This window comes from Solanum verrucosum, unplaced genomic scaffold (genome assembly GCF_900185275.1).
Source record: "Solanum verrucosum unplaced genomic scaffold, falcon-dt-bn FXZP01000031.1, whole genome shotgun sequence".
Taxonomy (NCBI): Eukaryota; Viridiplantae; Streptophyta; class Magnoliopsida; order Solanales; family Solanaceae; genus Solanum; species Solanum verrucosum.
Genome location: NW_026020194.1, coordinates 404,920 through 423,386, shown reverse-complemented (window position 1 = coordinate 423,386; position 18,467 = coordinate 404,920). Strand labels below are relative to the sequence as shown.

Below are 18,467 nucleotides of genomic sequence, written 5' to 3'. Positions count from 1 at the left end.
TCTTATGCTATAAACAAGCAATAGCATAAACACCATGTTTTATTGTTAAACATCTCAGTGAGGTGGTGTCCTTGTCATCATTCAAAGAACACAAAATGTAGAGTCCATCCTCTTTCTTACCAATCACATTCACCTTCCTAGATGAGAGGTCCTGAAAAACACAATGATTTGGAAAAAAATGTAACACAACAGTTCAAATATTGTGTCACTTGGGAAACTGACATGAGATTGAACTTAAAAGTTGGTACACATAGGACTTTTCTAAGAATATCACCTCCTTCAATGTGACATTCCCCAATATGTGACACAGTAGCTGATGCACCTGTAGGTAATTGAACTTGACCTGCATTTTCTAACAATCCTTCATGATGTAAATGTCTAGGATCACTGACCATATAGTGAGAAACACCTGTGTCTATTATTCATTTCATGACATCATTGGTAGGAGTGATAGATGTGCCTGCCATATTAGCAATCCCACTATGTGCAGGAACAGAAGTTTGATCTAGGAGTTGAAGAAGCTTTTGGTGTTGTCCTGGAGTGAACATGGGCATTGGAACTAAGCATTGCTGGTTAGCAGGTTGATTTGGAGGAAATTGTTCTGGAGGATGATAAAAGGAAGGTGCTGGAGTGTAATACTGTTGGAAATGAGCTCCTGAATATTGAGATTCTGCAGCATGAACCCCTGAACTCTGTGAACTTGCATTGTAGACATAATTTCCAGCCACAACATTCTCCATTTTGCCTTTGTAGTCAGATGGATAGCCAATTAGTCGAAAACAGTTAACCTTGATATGTCCAGTCTTATGGCAAAAATCACATTTCAAAAACTTGTGGTATTCAGTTCTAAAATGACCTTTCATATGGCAAAAGTCACAAAAGGCGTTGGGATTATATGGCTTCTTAAATTTCTGATTACCAGGAGTAGACTTTGAAGTAAACATGGCAGTTGGAGTCATATTTTCAAGAGGTACCTTGCTTGAACCTACAACTATTTTTTGACTCTCATCCTGGTTTATCATGGCAAAAGCCTGATTGACATTAGGTAGGTGTGGCATCAACAAAATTTGACTTCTGGTCGGACTGTAGTTGTCATTGAGTCCCATAAGGAACTGCAACATCCTTTGGTATTGAAAATGTTCAAAAAAATCTCTAGACTTAGGACAATTGCAGGAGGGAGGGGGCATAATTGAATCATATTCATCCCATAGATCCTTAAGTCTAGAGTAGTAAACTGAAACAAAAGAAACTCCCTGAGCAAGAGTATAAATCTCCTTATGTAGCTAAAAAATTCTAAAGTTATTTACCTTATTGAACCTCTCTTTCAAATCTTCCTAGATCAAGTGTGTATCGGAACAGAAAAGCACTCCACTATGCAAATCTCTGTTTACATTACACATAATCCAGGAAACCACGATTGCATTGCATCGATCCCACAATCGAGCTAAAATTCCAGTAATTCGATCTCGCTTAATTATTCCGTCGATGAATCCAATATTGTTCTTCCCAAGCAAAGCCAACTGCATAGCTTTACTCCACAATGTGTAATTATCAATACAAGTGAACTAGATGCCTATATTAAGAGATCCTGGCCCATCTAATGGATGTAAATACAAAGGATGCATATGATTAATGGGGTTAACAGCCATGGAAGTGTCCATCTGAGCTCCTGCAGGGCTACCAGAGGTATCCATGGAAGAAAAAGAAAGAAGAAAGGAAAGGAAACAAAGAATTCACAAAATCACAAGCTCGAATTGCTCTGATACCATGTTAAGTTTTCAGATCTAGAGAGGAAAGATGAGAGAATATGTAAGAACTAACAATGTAATTGAATCTTATCATGGAGAACATTTACTTCAGAATGAATTCAATTGCGTACAGAATGTGTGATATGCATTGCTATATATACAATGCTAACCGACTCAACATACCAACTAACACTCTAACCAATTTACTGATTTGCCCCTACTAACTAACTAATTGGACTTTATCATATAACTAACTACACTGTATAATATACAATTGTAAGTCTAATTCATCAGTTCACATTTACACATTTGTTTAACTCCTTTACACTTTCCCCAAAATCTTTTCCTTGCTGCATTTCTTCTTCTCCTTTGTTTTTAGGTTGATCTTTGTCATCAGTCAAATGATGTATATAGCCCTCAAGAAGCTTTGTTGGAGAAGAACAAGCCAAATTCAAATGCTGATAGTCGCCGAAGATGTTCTTTTCATGTTGTCAAAATTATTTTTGTTGTTCTAGTTAGCCTGTTAGTTTTTCTGTCTCCTCCGTACATTCTCCCTATTTTCCCTTTCTCCTCCTTCAACCATCACAAAACTACCAATCTCAGCACCACCAGATCTGGCCAAAAATCTCTTCGTTGTCGTAAGTAGATCCTCCAAATTAACCCTCACCCGCCTCATTCTCCCCTCCACTTACTAGCACCGTCTCTCTCACTCTACAACGAACCCGTTGTCTCCGACCAACACCACCACCATCGACCTCTCCCTCTGCTAGCGAATCAATGGACTCAAGGAGGTTTCAATGCCAAGATCTCTTAAAGATGATGACAAGAGTATGGAAAGAAAAAGAAGGGGTCGGGCATGGAGATGGCTGCAAATGAAGGTGGAGTGGGTGAAGAAAATGGAAACTTTTTAATTAATTTTTTTATTATTTTATTCTTTACTAATATTTTTAAAACTAAAATATAATACTCACTCACCTTAAGGTGTGTGAAGTCACACACTTTAACCAACTCAGCCATCTTAAAGACACATAAATTTGGTCAATGGTCAGAAGGGTTAGATAAATTGTGTTTTATTGAATTCAAGGGTCCAAATGACAAAGAAGTAAGTAAAAGGATCCAAAATACAAATCGATACAAGTATAGCGGTCCACCAGACCATTTCACTTTTTATGATAATTAGAGTGTTACATATTTATCTAAAGTCACTCATATATAAGAGGCTAGCTACGATAACAACTCTTGAACGATATGTTTGTTTTCAAATAAGAGTGTTTTCGATATTTTATGATTTATGTGCTTTAAGGAAATTATATGTATCTAGCTACTTTATATGTGTACCTTCCATTATTGAACAAAATGATCAGCATATGTATTGCTTTTTATCTTTGTGTCAAGCAAAATAATTGAGCTTTTCCTAGTCATGTTGATCCATCATCTTCTTTTATTCTAGCCTTTTCGGTTCAATATGCATTTGTTTGGTTTTTTTTTTTAAAGATAAACACCACAAATCTCATTAGTTTAGAATTAACTTATTTTTTATTTACGTTAGCTTTTAATATTGCATTTTCTATCAAAATAGGTATGTCGTATATATATTTGTCGCATTCAAATACATATATTTGATGTACATTTAATTTAAGCTGGACACAGACTAAAACGTGTGTTTAATTAAGGATGATAATCAAAATGCTTAATTTAAGGAGGAAATCAATCTTTTAGCAACTTTTGAGTATATCTAATTTAACAACTTCTAAAAGAATAAAAAAAAGTTCTAATTTCTTCCATTTATTTTCGAGCAACAACAAAGTGAGCAATTTTTTCCCCATAAATTTGAATTTATTTTTCTAAATTTCAAGATTTTTCTTTTCAATTTTTCATGTTTAGAAAACACTATGTATCACACACTCTAGTTTGTTGTTACTTCGTTGAATATTCTAATAAAAGTATATACATGCTCTTTTACTAATGTATCTAAAGTAAGTATTTGATTCATGCACCTAATTTCATTAGATGTATTTTTTGTGTTTTTAAATTATGAACAGTCAAATATTTTACACATACCTGTATTCAACACATACTTAATGACTTAGATGGATTAATTATGTACTAGATACATGTATTTGAAACTTGTTATGTGTATGTATATGACTACTCAATATTTATTCTTTTCAATGAAATTTGAATAGATAAATGTGTGCTTTTGCTTCGCTGTGTCTTTATTATTGCTAACTATACCGACGATAAATTTGTGATTGCCGTAATTTCATAAAGTGTGATCTACAATGATCTCGTTGAAATATGACCAGATATATGACAGAATCATCTCAGATACACTGAAGGAAACACACTAGAGCATGACAGAAAGAACTCAAATATATATTGACTAACATGCGTAGATACATGACAATAAACCACTCATCTTTATTTAATAGAAAATACAAATATATGGAATAGTTTAACTAGATATATGACAGAACCATCACAGATACACTGAATAAAAAACGGACTACTTACCTTCTTATTACAGAGATTTTCCATACTCTTCATTGTCTTTCCTCACTACTCACAGAAAATAAAACATAAAATAGGGCCAAAAACAATAATACATTTATCATTCATGCCCTAGATCCTGATCTAGGGCACAAGGAGCCAGAAAAACAGCCCTACGCTTGCCACATTCAGGGGCAGACCCATGAAGTCAATTTTGGGTGCTCGAGCACCCATTGACTCCGGAAAAAAATTTGTATATATATATATATATATATATAGAAAATATGATAAATACGTTATTAAAAAAAAAAAAAAAAAGCACCCATAGAACAATAGCAGTCGTGGGTGCACTGGTTAACAACTGAAAAATAACGCGCGTTTTTTAATTAGTTTAGGGTGACTAACTTTTTCTTTCTTTTTTATTTTTAACTTCTTTTTTTTTTGGTCTAAATTCGGAGCTCAAAGCTCCTTTTTATTTAAATAATTCTGTACAAAAATTGGGCCAAACAAGCCCAAATAAAAAGGAAACAAAGAAAAGGACAGAACAAGAACGTCTGGACTCTGGGCCCTTTCCATTTTTTCTATGCTTTAAAACATTTTCCACTATCCACTTTTATGGGATTTTTTCTTTTAACAAAACAAGGAAATCATTCTTCTTCTTCTTCTTCTTGTTTCAAAGAAAAAGCAGTCAGCCCAACAACAAACTTCAAGCTTTTTTCTTTTCAAAATCAAAATACAAAAGCAAGGTAATAAGATTTGATGTTTGATTAAAGTTAGATAATGAAAAAAAAGGGTTAGGGAAATTAGGTTTTGAGATTTTCATTGCTTATGGCTAGTACTCTTTAAGTCTTAATTCTTAAAATAGATTCCACATACTTTTTTTGTTACTTGATAAATAGATTTAGACTTTAGAGTCTCACATATTTAGTGTTTTGTGATTAAAAATATATTTTTTTGAATACTTTTGAAATAATTTTTTTTCTTACCAACTTACTTGATTCAAAAATTAAATTTTAGGATGTATACAAATAACAAATTGTGCAATTGAAAATTTTGTGCTCATTGACTCATATATTGCTAATTATTGCTTGTGGTGTTGAAAGATCAAATAGATATATTAATTGATGTTTGGGTTGTTGATAGAAAGTTATAGATTTCAATAAAAATTAATTGAATTATGTGAATTAATTCTATGATAAAATTGATTTTTTTGCAGAAATTTATCTTTGTAAATTGAGATGGATAAGTATGTCACAAGATCGAAAATTGGGCATCCAAGTTCTAGCTCTACTCATCCATCTACCGCTTCAACCATAGCTCCAAAAATTCAAAGGAAAACATTTATTTCAGATGTTGATTTAGAATCTCCTGAAGCTGATCCGAAAATTATAAAGCCCATTGCAGAATATAATCCTAATATACGTGATGATATTAGGAGATATTATATTCTTAAAAAGCCTTGCTAACCTAAGGATCATAAATTTCCTAAAACTAAGTTTGGGAAGGAAATGCGGCAATTTTTTCCTGATTGGTTTAATGGTCGTAAGTGGTTGGAGTATAGCATAACAAAAGATGCTGCATTTTGTTTGTGTTGCTACTTGTTTAAAAATGAATGTGAAAGTTGTGGATATGTGGTTGATGCTGCTTTCACAAAGACTGGCTATAGAGCTTGGAACAAAGCTACTGAAAGATTTAGAGCTCATGTTGGAGATATAAATAGCATCCACAACAAGTGTTTCAATAAGATGCTTGATTTGATGAATCAATCACAGTCAATACGCATTTCCTTTGATAAAAAGTCCAAGAAAGAAAAAAGTGAGTCTCGGCGTCGCTTGAGTGCTTCAGTTGATGTGACAAGATTTCTCTTGAAATTAGGATTATCATTCCATGGACATGATGAGAGTCGATCTTCTTCAAATAGAGGTATTTTTCTTGAACTTTTGCAATGGTATGGAGATATTAATGAAGATGTTGGAAGCATTATTTTAGAAAAAGCTCCAAAAAATGAAATGATGTGTTCTCCAAGTATTCAAAAGGATATTGTTGATTCTTGTGCTAAGAAAACAATCAAATCTATTCTTGAAGATTTAGATGGGGATTATTTTGGGATACTAGTCGATGAATCAAAGGATGTATCACACAAGGAGCAAATGACACTTGTTTTGAGATATGTTAACAAAGAAGGAGAAGTGATAGAGCGATTTTGTTGGTATTATTCATGTTAGTGATACATCTGCTTGTTCATTAAAGGAAGCAATATACTTTTTTCTTTCAGATCACTCATTAAGTCCATCCCAAATACGTGGGCAAGGTTATGATGGAGCTAGCAATATGCAAGGACATCTAAATGGTCTTAAAACTTTGATTTTGAATGACACTCCATCGGCATATTACATTCACTATTTTGCCCACCAATTGCAGTTAACACTAGTGGCTCTTGCAAAGAAGGATTCAAATGTAGATGACTTTTTTTGTTTAGTTACTAATGTGTTAAATATTGTTGGAGCATCTTTTAAGCGCAGGGATTTACTTCGGAAACACCAAGCTGAACAGTTAGAGGAGTTGCTTATATCAGGGGAAGTGCATATTGGGCGAGGATTAAATCAAGAACGTGGGCTTCAACGGCCAGGTGATACTCATTGGGGTTCTCATTATAGAACATTAGATAATCTTATTGTTCTATTTCCATCAGTTATTCATGTGCTTGAATTTACTGGATGTGAGTGTCCAAACTATACTGATAGACTTCTTGCTAAAACTCTTGTGGATGCGATTAAGAAATATGATTTTGCCTTTATGCTGCACTTGATGTGGAAAATTCTTATGATGACAAATGAATTGAACTCCTCATTACAAAGGATGGATCAAAATATTGTCAATGCTATGGGATTTCTTGCTCTTACAAAGCAAAGATTACAAAATATGAGGGATAATGAATTCGAATCATTAATGGATGATGTCTCTTCTTTTTATGATAAACATGATATAGTCATTCCGGAGATGGATGCTAGCTACTTTCCTGGGAAGTCAAAGCGTAAAGCTCTTGATGTTACATATTCTCATCATTTACGTGTTGAAATATTTTATGTTGTTATTGATTTGCATCTTCAAGAGCTTAATAATCGTTTTGATGCTGTGAGTATTGACTTACTTCTCGGTATGGCTAGTTTGAATCCAGTTAATTCATTTGGTAGTTTGATAAGGGCAAGATAATGAGGTTGGCTGAATATTATATGAATGAGTTTGACATCAACAAGCTTCGGGATCTCAATTTTCAGCTTGATAGCTTTATAGTTTATGTTCGTGGTTCTGACAAGAGGTTCTTCAACTTGAAGGGAATTAGTGATCTTGCTAAAGTATTGGTCAAGTCAGATTTGCATCAAATTTGGCCACTTGTTTATTTGCTTATCAAGTTGACTCTCATTCTTCCTGTTGCTCTGCTTTTGTGGAACGAGCTTTCTCATCCATGAAGTACATTAAAAATGAACTTCATAATAGTATTGGTGATGAATTTTTGAATGGTTGCTTAGTTTGCTATGTAGAGCGTAAGATATTCACAAATGTAAGCAATGATGCTATTATTTATCGTTTTCAACATATGAAAAGTCATCAAGCAAAATTATGACTTTAAGACTAGAAGTCTCTTTTTGTAATGATAATATTACTAGTAGGTCATTGTGACTTATAACTAGTGGTTGTTTTTTATGATGATAATATTAATCGTTGTTTTATTTTTTTTACTTTTTTTTATTAAAGAGTTTGAGTTAGTATACGCTTACACTATGTGATTGCTAACATGTTTATGTTAAAGGAAGTGAGCACCCATAACCTTTAAATCCTGGATCCGCCACTGGCCACATTCCCTTAGGACTGCACGAAACAAGTCAAACTCAGAGTGATTCCACCAACCAAATGACTTGATAACGCGAAAATGAGAAGCCCTAATCAAACCGAAGAAAAGACGAAGAGAGTGGTTAGCGATGAAATTATTTTTAAGAAACCGAAAATCAAACAATATGTTGAACTTAAAATATTTAGAAAGTATATCAGAAGAATTGATTGACTCTAAATTTAATCAGTTACATAAATTGAAACAAAATAAGTAATATATATTGAACTCATGCTAATATCTAGTCTAGTATAAATTGAGAAGCTCAAGAGACTATATTGTTCCATGTCATTGGTATTAGTCTTTGGAAGATTTCTTAAAGCAATAACTTTAAAGGACTCCAATTCACTCTGTCTCAATGCTATTATTTGTGCTTGTTCTACTACTTTTCCCGTTATAATAATTCGAGAAAGGCTCTTTTTTTTTTTATACAAGAATAGTTGTTATAGTGAAGCTATTTGAATCTCGATATTTTCTTATGTTTACCTTTGCTTCAAAGAGTTTTTCACGTTAAAATTTGATGTTCTTTATTTTCTCATTTTTATTTTTTTTGTATTTGTCCACGTTTGCCTTTTGTCACAGCACCAATTTATATCTATAAATCCAACAAAAATATTAGATATACATTTATTTTGCATATTTTTTTCCTGTTAATCTTCTATAATCTATATCCAATAAAAAATATGTAATCATTAATATTCTATCTAACTCCACAAATTCAGGTACCGAATACTATGGATCATAAAAAAGTAAACTCAAGTCAAATATCATTTTCATAACATCAAATTTATTGATACACAAATTATATCTATCTCATTTTCTTCCTCTATACAATTTACCTAATTTCGATTCAAACAACCTTAATTATCTCTCTTTAATGGCAATTCTTCCATTGCTGGTTCTAAATCTTCGACCTTAATTTTTTTTTTAAAAAGGTGGATTAATTAACCAGCAATGGAAGAGCCACAATCAACACCATCACCACCACCACCACCAACTCCACCCACAACTCCTTTATCCCTCGTAAAGCCTTCCTCGAAAAATAATAAAAAACGTCCCGTAAAAATCTTTAGAGCCTTTCGTAATGTGTTCCGGTCTTTCCCTATTATTACACCCGTATGTAAACTCCCTTCTCTCCCCGGTGGCCGTTTACCCGAAACTAAAGTCGGTGTATCCGGCACGTTGTTTGGGTATAGAAAAGGTCGTGTTAGCCTTTCCATTCAAGAAAATCCAGGAACTCTGCCTACTCTGGTAATTGACCTAGCCATGCAAACAAACACCTTGCAAAAGGAAATGAGCCTTGGGATGGTGCGAATCGCATTGGAATGCGAGAAAAGACCTGACAATATAAATAATAAGGAGAAAATGAAACTTCTAGATGAGCCATGTTGGACTATGTTTGTAAATGGGAAAAAAAGTGGATATTGTGCAAAGAGAGATGCCACGGAAGAAGATCTCCATCTTATGGAGGTACTTAAGGCGGTGTCGATGGGGGCAGGCGTCCTGCCCCCAAAGCCCGACGTGGACGATGAAATGGCGTATATGAGGGCACATTTTGAAAGAGTAGTGGGATCAAAAGACTCAGAAACTTTATATATGTTGAGCCCGGATGGAAAAAGTGAACCTGAATTGAGTATTTTCTTTGTGAGGATATGAATATACAGTTATTGTAAAATGACTTGTTAGTGTTGTAGATATATTAATTTGTATCTTTGTAGGTGGGGAAATTATTGATGAATTTGGTGTACAGATTTAAAGCATTGAAAGGTTCTTAGGATTATCTAATTTTAGATTATTATTTTTCTACAATTTTCATGTTTTGGTTTGTTGATCAATACTTATTCATTTAAATTTTGATGATTTTTGTTTGTTAGGACTTTATAACCTCCAAATTGTTAATTCTTCCTTTTTTTTAAGGTTAGAGCCATATCAATTCTTTTCACGAAGTCTGCTTCCACAGTTGCTTGAGCGACAACTAGAATTAGATTGAGTGCGCACTAAATTCAAGGTATGTACTTGTAGGTTTATGTTTTGGTAAGTTGAAAAGGCATTGGAGTTTCGATTAATCTGAATTTGTGCCATATAAGGTTCATTCAAGGGAAAGTGCCCTAATAGGATATTTTTTTATCCTAGCTCGCATCCAAAGATGAATCAATCTTATCCATCCTACGATGTGAATATATATAAAACCTTTTTTTTCTTGTTTATGTGGTGTTTCTACTCAAAGGCATACTTTTTTGTATTGGCACAAGGACAAGTTAGGCTTGGCATTTGCATATTTATGCATATTTTTCAACTGGGAAGAGGCTTTCATCATATCTATAAATGTCATTAATCAAACTCTGTTCGGGAATCCATCAATGTAAACTCCATTTTCTACAATGCGCGATAGTTTATTTCATCAAACTCCTCGAGTTTTGGAAGATATCTTATTACTCTTGTACTAGGATTCCAAATTGCAACGAGGTATGTCACCGTGCAACAAAACAAACTATTATATGCTTGGAGAAGTAGAGATGATCACTGAAATTATGAAAGGTAGCTTTTCCTCCTTCCTTTCCATCTATAGGGTAGATATCCCCATTTTGCAAAGAAACAACTTGTTTCCACTTGTACCACATTGATGTATATAATATTCACGAAATTAAAGCTGATTATGATATTAGAGAATTATAAAATTTGAAAACGCATTAAAGACTTGTCAGGAAGTCATGAAAATGTTTCGAAAATTATTTCTTGAGGAATAAAAACGTAATGCTCTAGTAGTATTGTTCTTTACCATACTGGCAGCCTGCACATATTGGCTTTTCCATCATGACATAATTATGTTTAGAGTAGCTAACGTAACTCAACCACATATGTCATAAGCTAAGTCTGCAGTCATGTTCTTCTTTGATATAATATTGACTTTTCCATCATGTCACTATATTTAGAGCAGCTAATGTAAGTCAACCGCATATGTCATAAGTCTACAATCTCGTTCTTTCTTGTCTTGTTTATATATGGGGATTCTGTAGATATTACATATGCGAAATTCAATCTTCGCTCCTTCATCACTGTCTCTTCCTATTCTTATATCTTGCGGACTAACAGAACAAAATGACCCAAAGATATCACCACTACTACAATCTTACCGATGTAAGTTATCAGTAATTTTATGTCATCGGCCGTCACCACCTCATAACTTCCCTTGTACTCAGACAAATTTTGCAACTTCTCTTTGTCACCTGTCAAATAGCTTAGCTTGAGCATCCCAGAGTTAAGAATCTAGTCATTCTAATAGTCAATTTGTTTAGAGATTGTTACTGCAAGAGCTAACTCTTCTTGTTTTACAACAAAGAGTGCTTTGACATCCCAGTCATCTTCACTATTTTACTTTGGATCAGAGGTGGCAACAACATTTCTTTTAACAAGCTTTTGCTTGAACCAACAAACATTCGCTTTATGGCCCTACTTTCCACAGTTGTGGCACTTCCCTTCAAACCTCTTGTCGTTGTCCCCTAGACGAGAGCTTCTTTCTCCTTGTTGACTCATCAATATCTTTTTTTCTTGGATCCATCAGTGTTGTACTGCTTAGAGTTTCCTATGCTTTTGTTGACATAGAGTGTCTCCTCCCCGCCTTTTAGAGAAACTCCGTTCATTTGCTTTGACATGACTTCTTGGCCAACAAACACATTCTCAAACTCAACAAGTGATGGTTAATTTGACAATCCCTGTACTGTAGTAACAAATCTTTTACATTTAGATCTGCAACAATGAATGATTATTCTTTTCGTCCCGGTTTATCTGATTGGAGCTGTTGACTTTAATTTTGAAGTTTCACGACATATCGACTTTACCTTGTGAAAGTATTTCACAATGTTCATATCACATTGAGCCATCGACAATACCCCACTTTCTAAAAGTTATAGTCATGTATCATTCTTCATTGAAAATAGTCCAAGCAACATGTCCCAAGCTTCCTTTAGAGTTCCAGCATCTCATATATGTCCCAAAACGTCATCTTCTATGGTGTTTATGAGGAAAAAATAATTTTTTCCCAACTTCAATCTTCCATTTTTTCCATGTGACATTCGGTTCTTCTTCTCCTATTTTGACTTTGCTTCCATTAACGACCTCCCAAATATCTTGATCTTCCATGTAGGAAACCGTATACCATGTCATATATGATTTGTAGCTCTGATGATTGAGTTTTTTAACTCCACCCTTGGCTTGAAGATTAATCAATGATTCTGTGAAATAATTTCTCTCTTTTTAAACCAACTCTGATCCTAAATTTGTAGAACCAAAGGACTAATATAATGTATATTAACCTTAAAATGAAGGGAGGAAGATTTCCTCATAAATCTACCTGATAAACAAAGAAGATAGCAATCACTTTTAGGATTTACATATAACTCTCTTTGAATCTTGTGATCATTTTAGGTGAATATGAAGCAATGATATCTAGAATTGTATTCGCCACATATTCATCCATCAATGTGGAAACACAATAACCAACAAGGTTTGTGGTGGGAAGATGAATAGAATTCGTTCGAGACTTGACTATGAAACAAATTCTGTTGGGAAGCATTTTTCTTTAAATGAGTCTTACATAGCGTGACAACAAATTTGTCGAGGCCAATACAAGTAACAAATATCGGGTGTAACAAAAAAGAAGAAGAAAGAATTGCAATATTTTCACGTTCTAATAATGTATTGCATAAAAAACTAGGAATAATACATAAACATGACCATTAACTTGACGTTACTGAACAACTATGACCTTTAACTTTGGGTGTGCACAAGTAGACACTTAAACTTGTATAAAATTGAACAACTAGACAAGTTCATCCTCCTTTTACCGAAAGAATAAATAATATAGTCGTGCGCCCCATTGAAGTACAAGAAAACACATAGATAAAGCGATAATTGAAGTACAAGAAACCACATATGACCAAAGGCATAATTTCCTCCTTTTTTTTATATATATAAAAAAAAAAACTAATTAGTTACTCTTGCTCTGACTTGATTTCAGGGTAATTCTGAGCAACATTGTGGTCCGCGGGGTTTTCAACTATGGAACCACCATTGTATCCGATTACAATGGTGCATGAAAATGTTTTCAAAGAGATATAAGATTTGACATAAAAACAGGTTGGTTATTAAGGTAAATGAATAATTTCGGATGTCGAGAGACCATTTCCACTTGTATTTTGTTATAAACTAAAACACTCTTCCACAATGATTAAGACATGTCTCTACTAAGATTTGAACAGACCAAAGCAGAGGAATTCTAAAAAATTTACTCATTTCACTTTCAAAATCCCCTAATCTATTCAGAGCAACATCCCCCTTTTTTCAATCAATGAAGGGGGAATACTTACCACTATATGATTTCGGGAGGAAAGCATGGGTTCATGTGAACCCAGTGACCCCCTCCTGCATATGCCTCTGAAACTCGCCATTTGATAGATGTCATTATTTTTTGTTGTACCCAACTGTCGCAAGCTCTATATAGCCCTATGAATTGTAATGTACACAATATGTATTGCTAAAACAGAGGCCATCTGCTGCGCCAAAACAGAACACAAGTGATGCAATCATCTAATTTGTTGAGTGTTAACCACATCAGAGCTCAAATATGGATTACTTGCTTCGGATTTTCACAACACCAAACATATCTACATGATCTGGTATCACATCCTCCATAGTTCAACATCTAACGACTACTCAAATATTCATGAAGAGCAGAGTAAGACATGAATAAGGAGACAAAAATATAAACTACTCCATAAGCAAAAGTCAAGCACTATTGCATATTCTTTCAACTGGAAAGAGCCTTTCATCATAAATCCAACTATTTTTTAAAAGCCCTTGGATTTTAAAAAATTTCCATGTCTTTTCCGTGACATTGTAACAGAAACAGATGAGTTTGCATGACCCGGAACGTTTGGTAAATAAAATCTCTCCATCAGAAGAGGTTGGTCGTTCTGGTCTTGTCCATTGTTGTGGTGGAATTTGAATTTGAATGAAATGTTCCTCCCATTCTTCTTTTCCACAGATCCATATGGTCTACGAAAAACAAAAGCTTCTCATTCAGAATTGCCATTCACTTTTAACATGTTATAATAACTCCCAACTATCATGTGGAATTCCACAATCTGATGACTCTGAATTTTTCACTTTTAACCTCAAACGCCATTACAAATAGTTTGTCCTCATCATATAGATAACTCCACTAACGCAAACTGGGTTCTTCTTATTAATTGGCAGAGTAAAATTAGTATTACTTTTAATCTCTCTCCATGATTCGTCTATACCTAAAGTAAAAACCCAATTTCTCAAGCTTTTTATGTCCATTAAATGTTATCAACACTATTCTTCTGGATCAAAACCCATTGAATAGGAATAACACCTTGCATAGAAATTCTCAAGATACTCATTTTTCAAGCCGGGAAGAGATCTAACAGCTTTCGTACTAGGATTGCAAATTACAACGCGATCTATGTGGTCAATCGAGCAGCAAAACAAACCATTAACGCACCACCCTATTGGGTCGTACAAGAGCTTTTCACAAAAATTATCAATATGAAGAGGGGACACTTTTCCTTCTTCCATTGCTTCTATAGTCTCTACAGTGTATAACTCTGAATTTTGACGCACAATGAATTTGATTTCACTATGACATTGATGTATATCCACGAAAACTGATTCGGATACTAGGAAATTACAAATTTTGGAAATGGATTTAAAACGCATTAACGATTTGACAGGAAGCCATGAGAATATTTCAAAAACTATTACCTCCATGTATGTCTTCTTTGACGGAAAGTTTCAAAAGAATTTTGGTAAAATAAGCAAAATAGGAGTAGTTTAGGTTTGATATTTTCTTTTGCTGATTAATAAACAATTAAAATTTATTTTAAAATGTGATTATGATTAAATAACTGTCAAATTTTTAATTTAAAAAAATCTTGTGAATAGAGCCATATTTAGTTACCACTTATCAGTTCGAAATAGAAAAAATATGTAGATATATAATTATTTTTAATTGCAAATTCAAGAAAATTAATCAATTAACTAATTTATGTCCTAAAGTAAGTAGAATTTCTTCCTTTATTGTTATTTCGATAAAAACTTTGTAAATCCTTATTATGATGGATTAGTTTTAAATCACTAAATATAAGAAAAGACTCCTAAATCTAAAAGATCTCAAAGTGCTAGGATTTTTTCCAACGTGAGTTCACTGTGCAATTATTACTTATCTTTTATAAATATGGTTTATTGCATAGTATTAATAAGGAAACATTTAACAACTCTAATTTTAGTTGATTTCAAACTCCTAAATATTAGAATAATAATTAAATGATAACTATTTCAAAAAATGGTAAAAAGACGATTTTGTCTAAAGCGGAAACTTTTATTGAAGGGCAAAAAATTTAATCAACATTTCTAAAGACCCTCATATTTTTAATTGAATTACGAATTTCATCGATAATTGCTTATAGATTTAAAAAATAATATCCAAAATCTAATGGTTATAATTATCGTACAATTGATTTTTTCACATAAATTGAGATAAACAATTACTCTCAATAATAAAATAACTAATAATGTTGTAAATGAAGTTCTACTCGTAGATATTGTTTTAACTAATTGGGGAGTACTAAATATTAGGAGTTCTTACCAATTACAAATAGTGAAAGGATAAAAATATGAAAACTGTAGTACTAACAATTTTCCTACTTATTCTCATATATTAAATCTTTTTTTTTTGCTTATTGTTCTAATAACCTATAAGTATTTAATTTTCGAAGACAAATGTCTTAAAAGAATTGAGTTGACAATTTTAAATAAATTTAAAGCTACTTTCTACCGAATTTTACACCAAAGAATTGAGACCATCTCCGATCAACACCAAATTTAAAATTTGGTAAACTCTATTAATCACACCAATTTACTTTTTAAATATTTTAATATTATTTCACTATACACACTTTTAATTAAACATTATATAAATTGTATGTTTTAATTAAATCTCTTGTATATTTAATTATTTTTTATGTAATATTTTTATAATATTAATTTTAGATATAAAATTTAGCTTTTTTATAAATTAATTTTTCTATATATGACTTTTTTTTTAAAAAAAAAATTTATGTTAATTCTACTATAAATTATAATTGGATATAACTACAATTAACCTTCACAAAAATTAAAAATGCAAACATATAAATTTATAAACAAATAATACAATGTACTTAAAAATAACCGAAAATAATAAACATTCAACAAAGTAGTAATTGACATTCACCATGAATTATTTATGGTGAATGTTTTCGAAAGAATTTGTTTTATGAAATAAAAAAATATAAATGAAATAAGAAATAATAATGAAGAGAAAGAAAAATATTTCTTTTTGGTGCAGTGGATTGAAGTTGATTACACTAAAAATAGTGCTGACACCAAATTTAGTGTTTGGGCTGGAGATGCTAGTGACTCCAAATAAATATATATCCCAAAAAATAATCGCCGCTGCCGGGGATCGAACCCGGGTCACCCGCGTGACAGGCGGGAATACTTACCACTATACTACAACGACCTTGTTGTTATTTGTGATGGACATTATTTAATTGTTTCGACAAAGATCTTTATTTTCATAAATATTTTGTTTCTCAGTCTTACAATATTTTTCCTTTTCACTTCCCAATCATCAAAAGAAAATTATCATCATCAACAATTTGTTTGAAAAGGGGCAACTTTATTGTATCATTTTAGAATGGACAAAGTTACAATATATTTTATTTAGTTGATTTTTGATTGTTCTAACTAAATCAGTGATAGATTTCGAAGTGGCTAAAGGATTTAGAAAGGAGATCGAATTGAGATGTTGAGGCGATAAAAAGGTATTACTCCCTAATTTTGTTGTGACACATAGTTTGCGTTAGTGAAATTATCTATATATTGAATTGTTACATATTCATAGTAGCGTAGCGTTTGACGTCAGTGAAAATTTCAGAATTGGAATTCCTTTGATCATAAGATGGGGAGTTGTTATAGCATAATAAAAGTGAATGGCAAATTAGCAATCCTGGATAGGAAAAATATGGATATCTGTGGGTAATGAAGAATGGGAGAAGCATATCATTCAAATTCTGTAGAGATTTTATTTACGGTATTATTCATCGATCCAGCCTTTTCTTTGCTTCGTAGTGAATCACCTGGCTTGTACGCCTTACTTAAGACTAGCTACTAAGGGCATTGCATTGCATGTGATTGCTAAAATTAGATAATTTACGAGTTTTTTTTATGAAATAAGTGTTGCTAATAAAATCCAGATTGTAGCACACCTCATCATATATACATAAGGCATAAATAAGCCTGCATTGTTTTGTCGTGCAAATAAATTTGGATAATCCTACGAACCACCATTGAATAAACGTAGAATTTAGGCCTTAAAGCTTGGGTTCAAATTAATTATCAGCGTTATCTGTGACCTCACTCGGCATAAGTTGTATAGCACCAAGAAAAGGGAGAATAGTGTCCCAAACAGTTTTAAGAGGGGAATTGGAAGTCGAAGGCAATATAATGTTGAATCATCTTTTCCTCAATCATACTAACGGAGTACATGATTTGTAATTTTGTTATCAATGTAACATTTTTCAGATTCATATATATATAGCTTCTTTCCCCCTCCAGAGAGGTTTCAATTTTACTACTATTTTTCTAATCTAATGGATCCATTTGATCAGTAATTAATTTTCATAAATCTGAGCAAGGAGCCACAGTGCATTCAACTATACTCTAACGACAATGGAGATCAACAGAACTATATATAAACGCCAATGCAACTAAATAACGTATAGTCTATAGAGGCATGCATGTCAATTAGAAAAAAAGGAAAAATTGTTGATGCACTTGAAAACTTTTCTCTTGTTGTTTTTATAATTGTATTCTTCAATTCCCTTTCAACAATCAACTAAGTGAGGAGCCAAGTCCACTTAAATAAGGCGTGAATACATATTTCTCATGAGATGTTTCAGATATATATCATAGCACACCAGAAATAAACAAGCATATAAATCTTCTTGTGAAAACGTCCACGCATAACATTATTTCTTAACTAAAATGACATAGATGAGCCATACTTTTAACGGATCACATAAATGAGTCTTTTCTCAAAGTTCACACATGACATACATGACCCATTTTCTCAAAGTTCGATAGCATATTTGAGTTTTTTCCCAAAAATATATTATTATAAGTGTTGGAAAAATGATTCTAATATCTCAAAATAAAGTATTGATATTATTAACTATAACTATTTCTATTATATAAATGAGTGTTCATATCTTTTT

General features: G+C 32.7%; 2 protein-coding genes and 1 non-coding gene across 3 annotated transcripts; 2 read left to right on the top strand and 1 right to left on the bottom strand.

Moving 5' to 3' along the window:
* Nucleotides 1–5,746: 5,746 nt before the first annotated feature.
* On the top strand, nucleotides 5,747–7,708 carry LOC125829565 (uncharacterized). Its single transcript, XM_049508779.1, has 3 exons — nucleotides 5,747–6,458; nucleotides 6,514–7,373; nucleotides 7,433–7,708. The coding sequence occupies exons 1-3, from the start codon at nucleotides 5,747–5,749 to the stop codon at nucleotides 7,706–7,708; spliced, it is 1,848 nt and encodes a 615-aa protein (XP_049364736.1).
* Nucleotides 7,709–8,918: 1,210 nt separating this feature from the next.
* On the top strand, nucleotides 8,919–9,788 carry LOC125829606 (protein MIZU-KUSSEI 1). Its single transcript, XM_049508811.1, has one exon. The coding sequence runs from the start codon at nucleotides 9,082–9,084 to the stop codon at nucleotides 9,781–9,783; it is 702 nt and encodes a 233-aa protein (XP_049364768.1). The 5' UTR covers nucleotides 8,919–9,081; the 3' UTR covers nucleotides 9,784–9,788.
* A 6,851-nt stretch (nucleotides 9,789–16,639) lies between these two features.
* TRNAD-GUC (transfer RNA aspartic acid (anticodon GUC)) lies at nucleotides 16,640–16,711 on the bottom strand. The gene has a single exon. It is a non-coding gene; the product is annotated as a tRNA-Asp (tRNA).
* Between the last annotated feature and the right edge of the window lie 1,756 nt (nucleotides 16,712–18,467).

Excerpts from the sequence above, each read along its gene's own strand:
- LOC125829565 (XM_049508779.1), top strand. The coding sequence starts at position 5,747 with ATGCGGCAATTTTTTCCTGATTGGTTTAATGGTCGTAAGTGGTTGGAG. Across the intron at positions 6,459-6,513 it reads ATTTTGTTGGTATTATTCAT|ATCACTCATTAAGTCCATCC; the intron begins GTTAGTGATACA and ends TTTTTCTTTCAG. Across the intron at positions 7,374-7,432 it reads TTAATAATCGTTTTGATGCT|TTTGATAAGGGCAAGATAAT; the intron begins GTGAGTATTGAC and ends TTCATTTGGTAG.
- LOC125829606 (XM_049508811.1), top strand. The coding sequence starts at position 9,082 with ATGGAAGAGCCACAATCAACACCATCACCACCACCACCACCAACTCCA.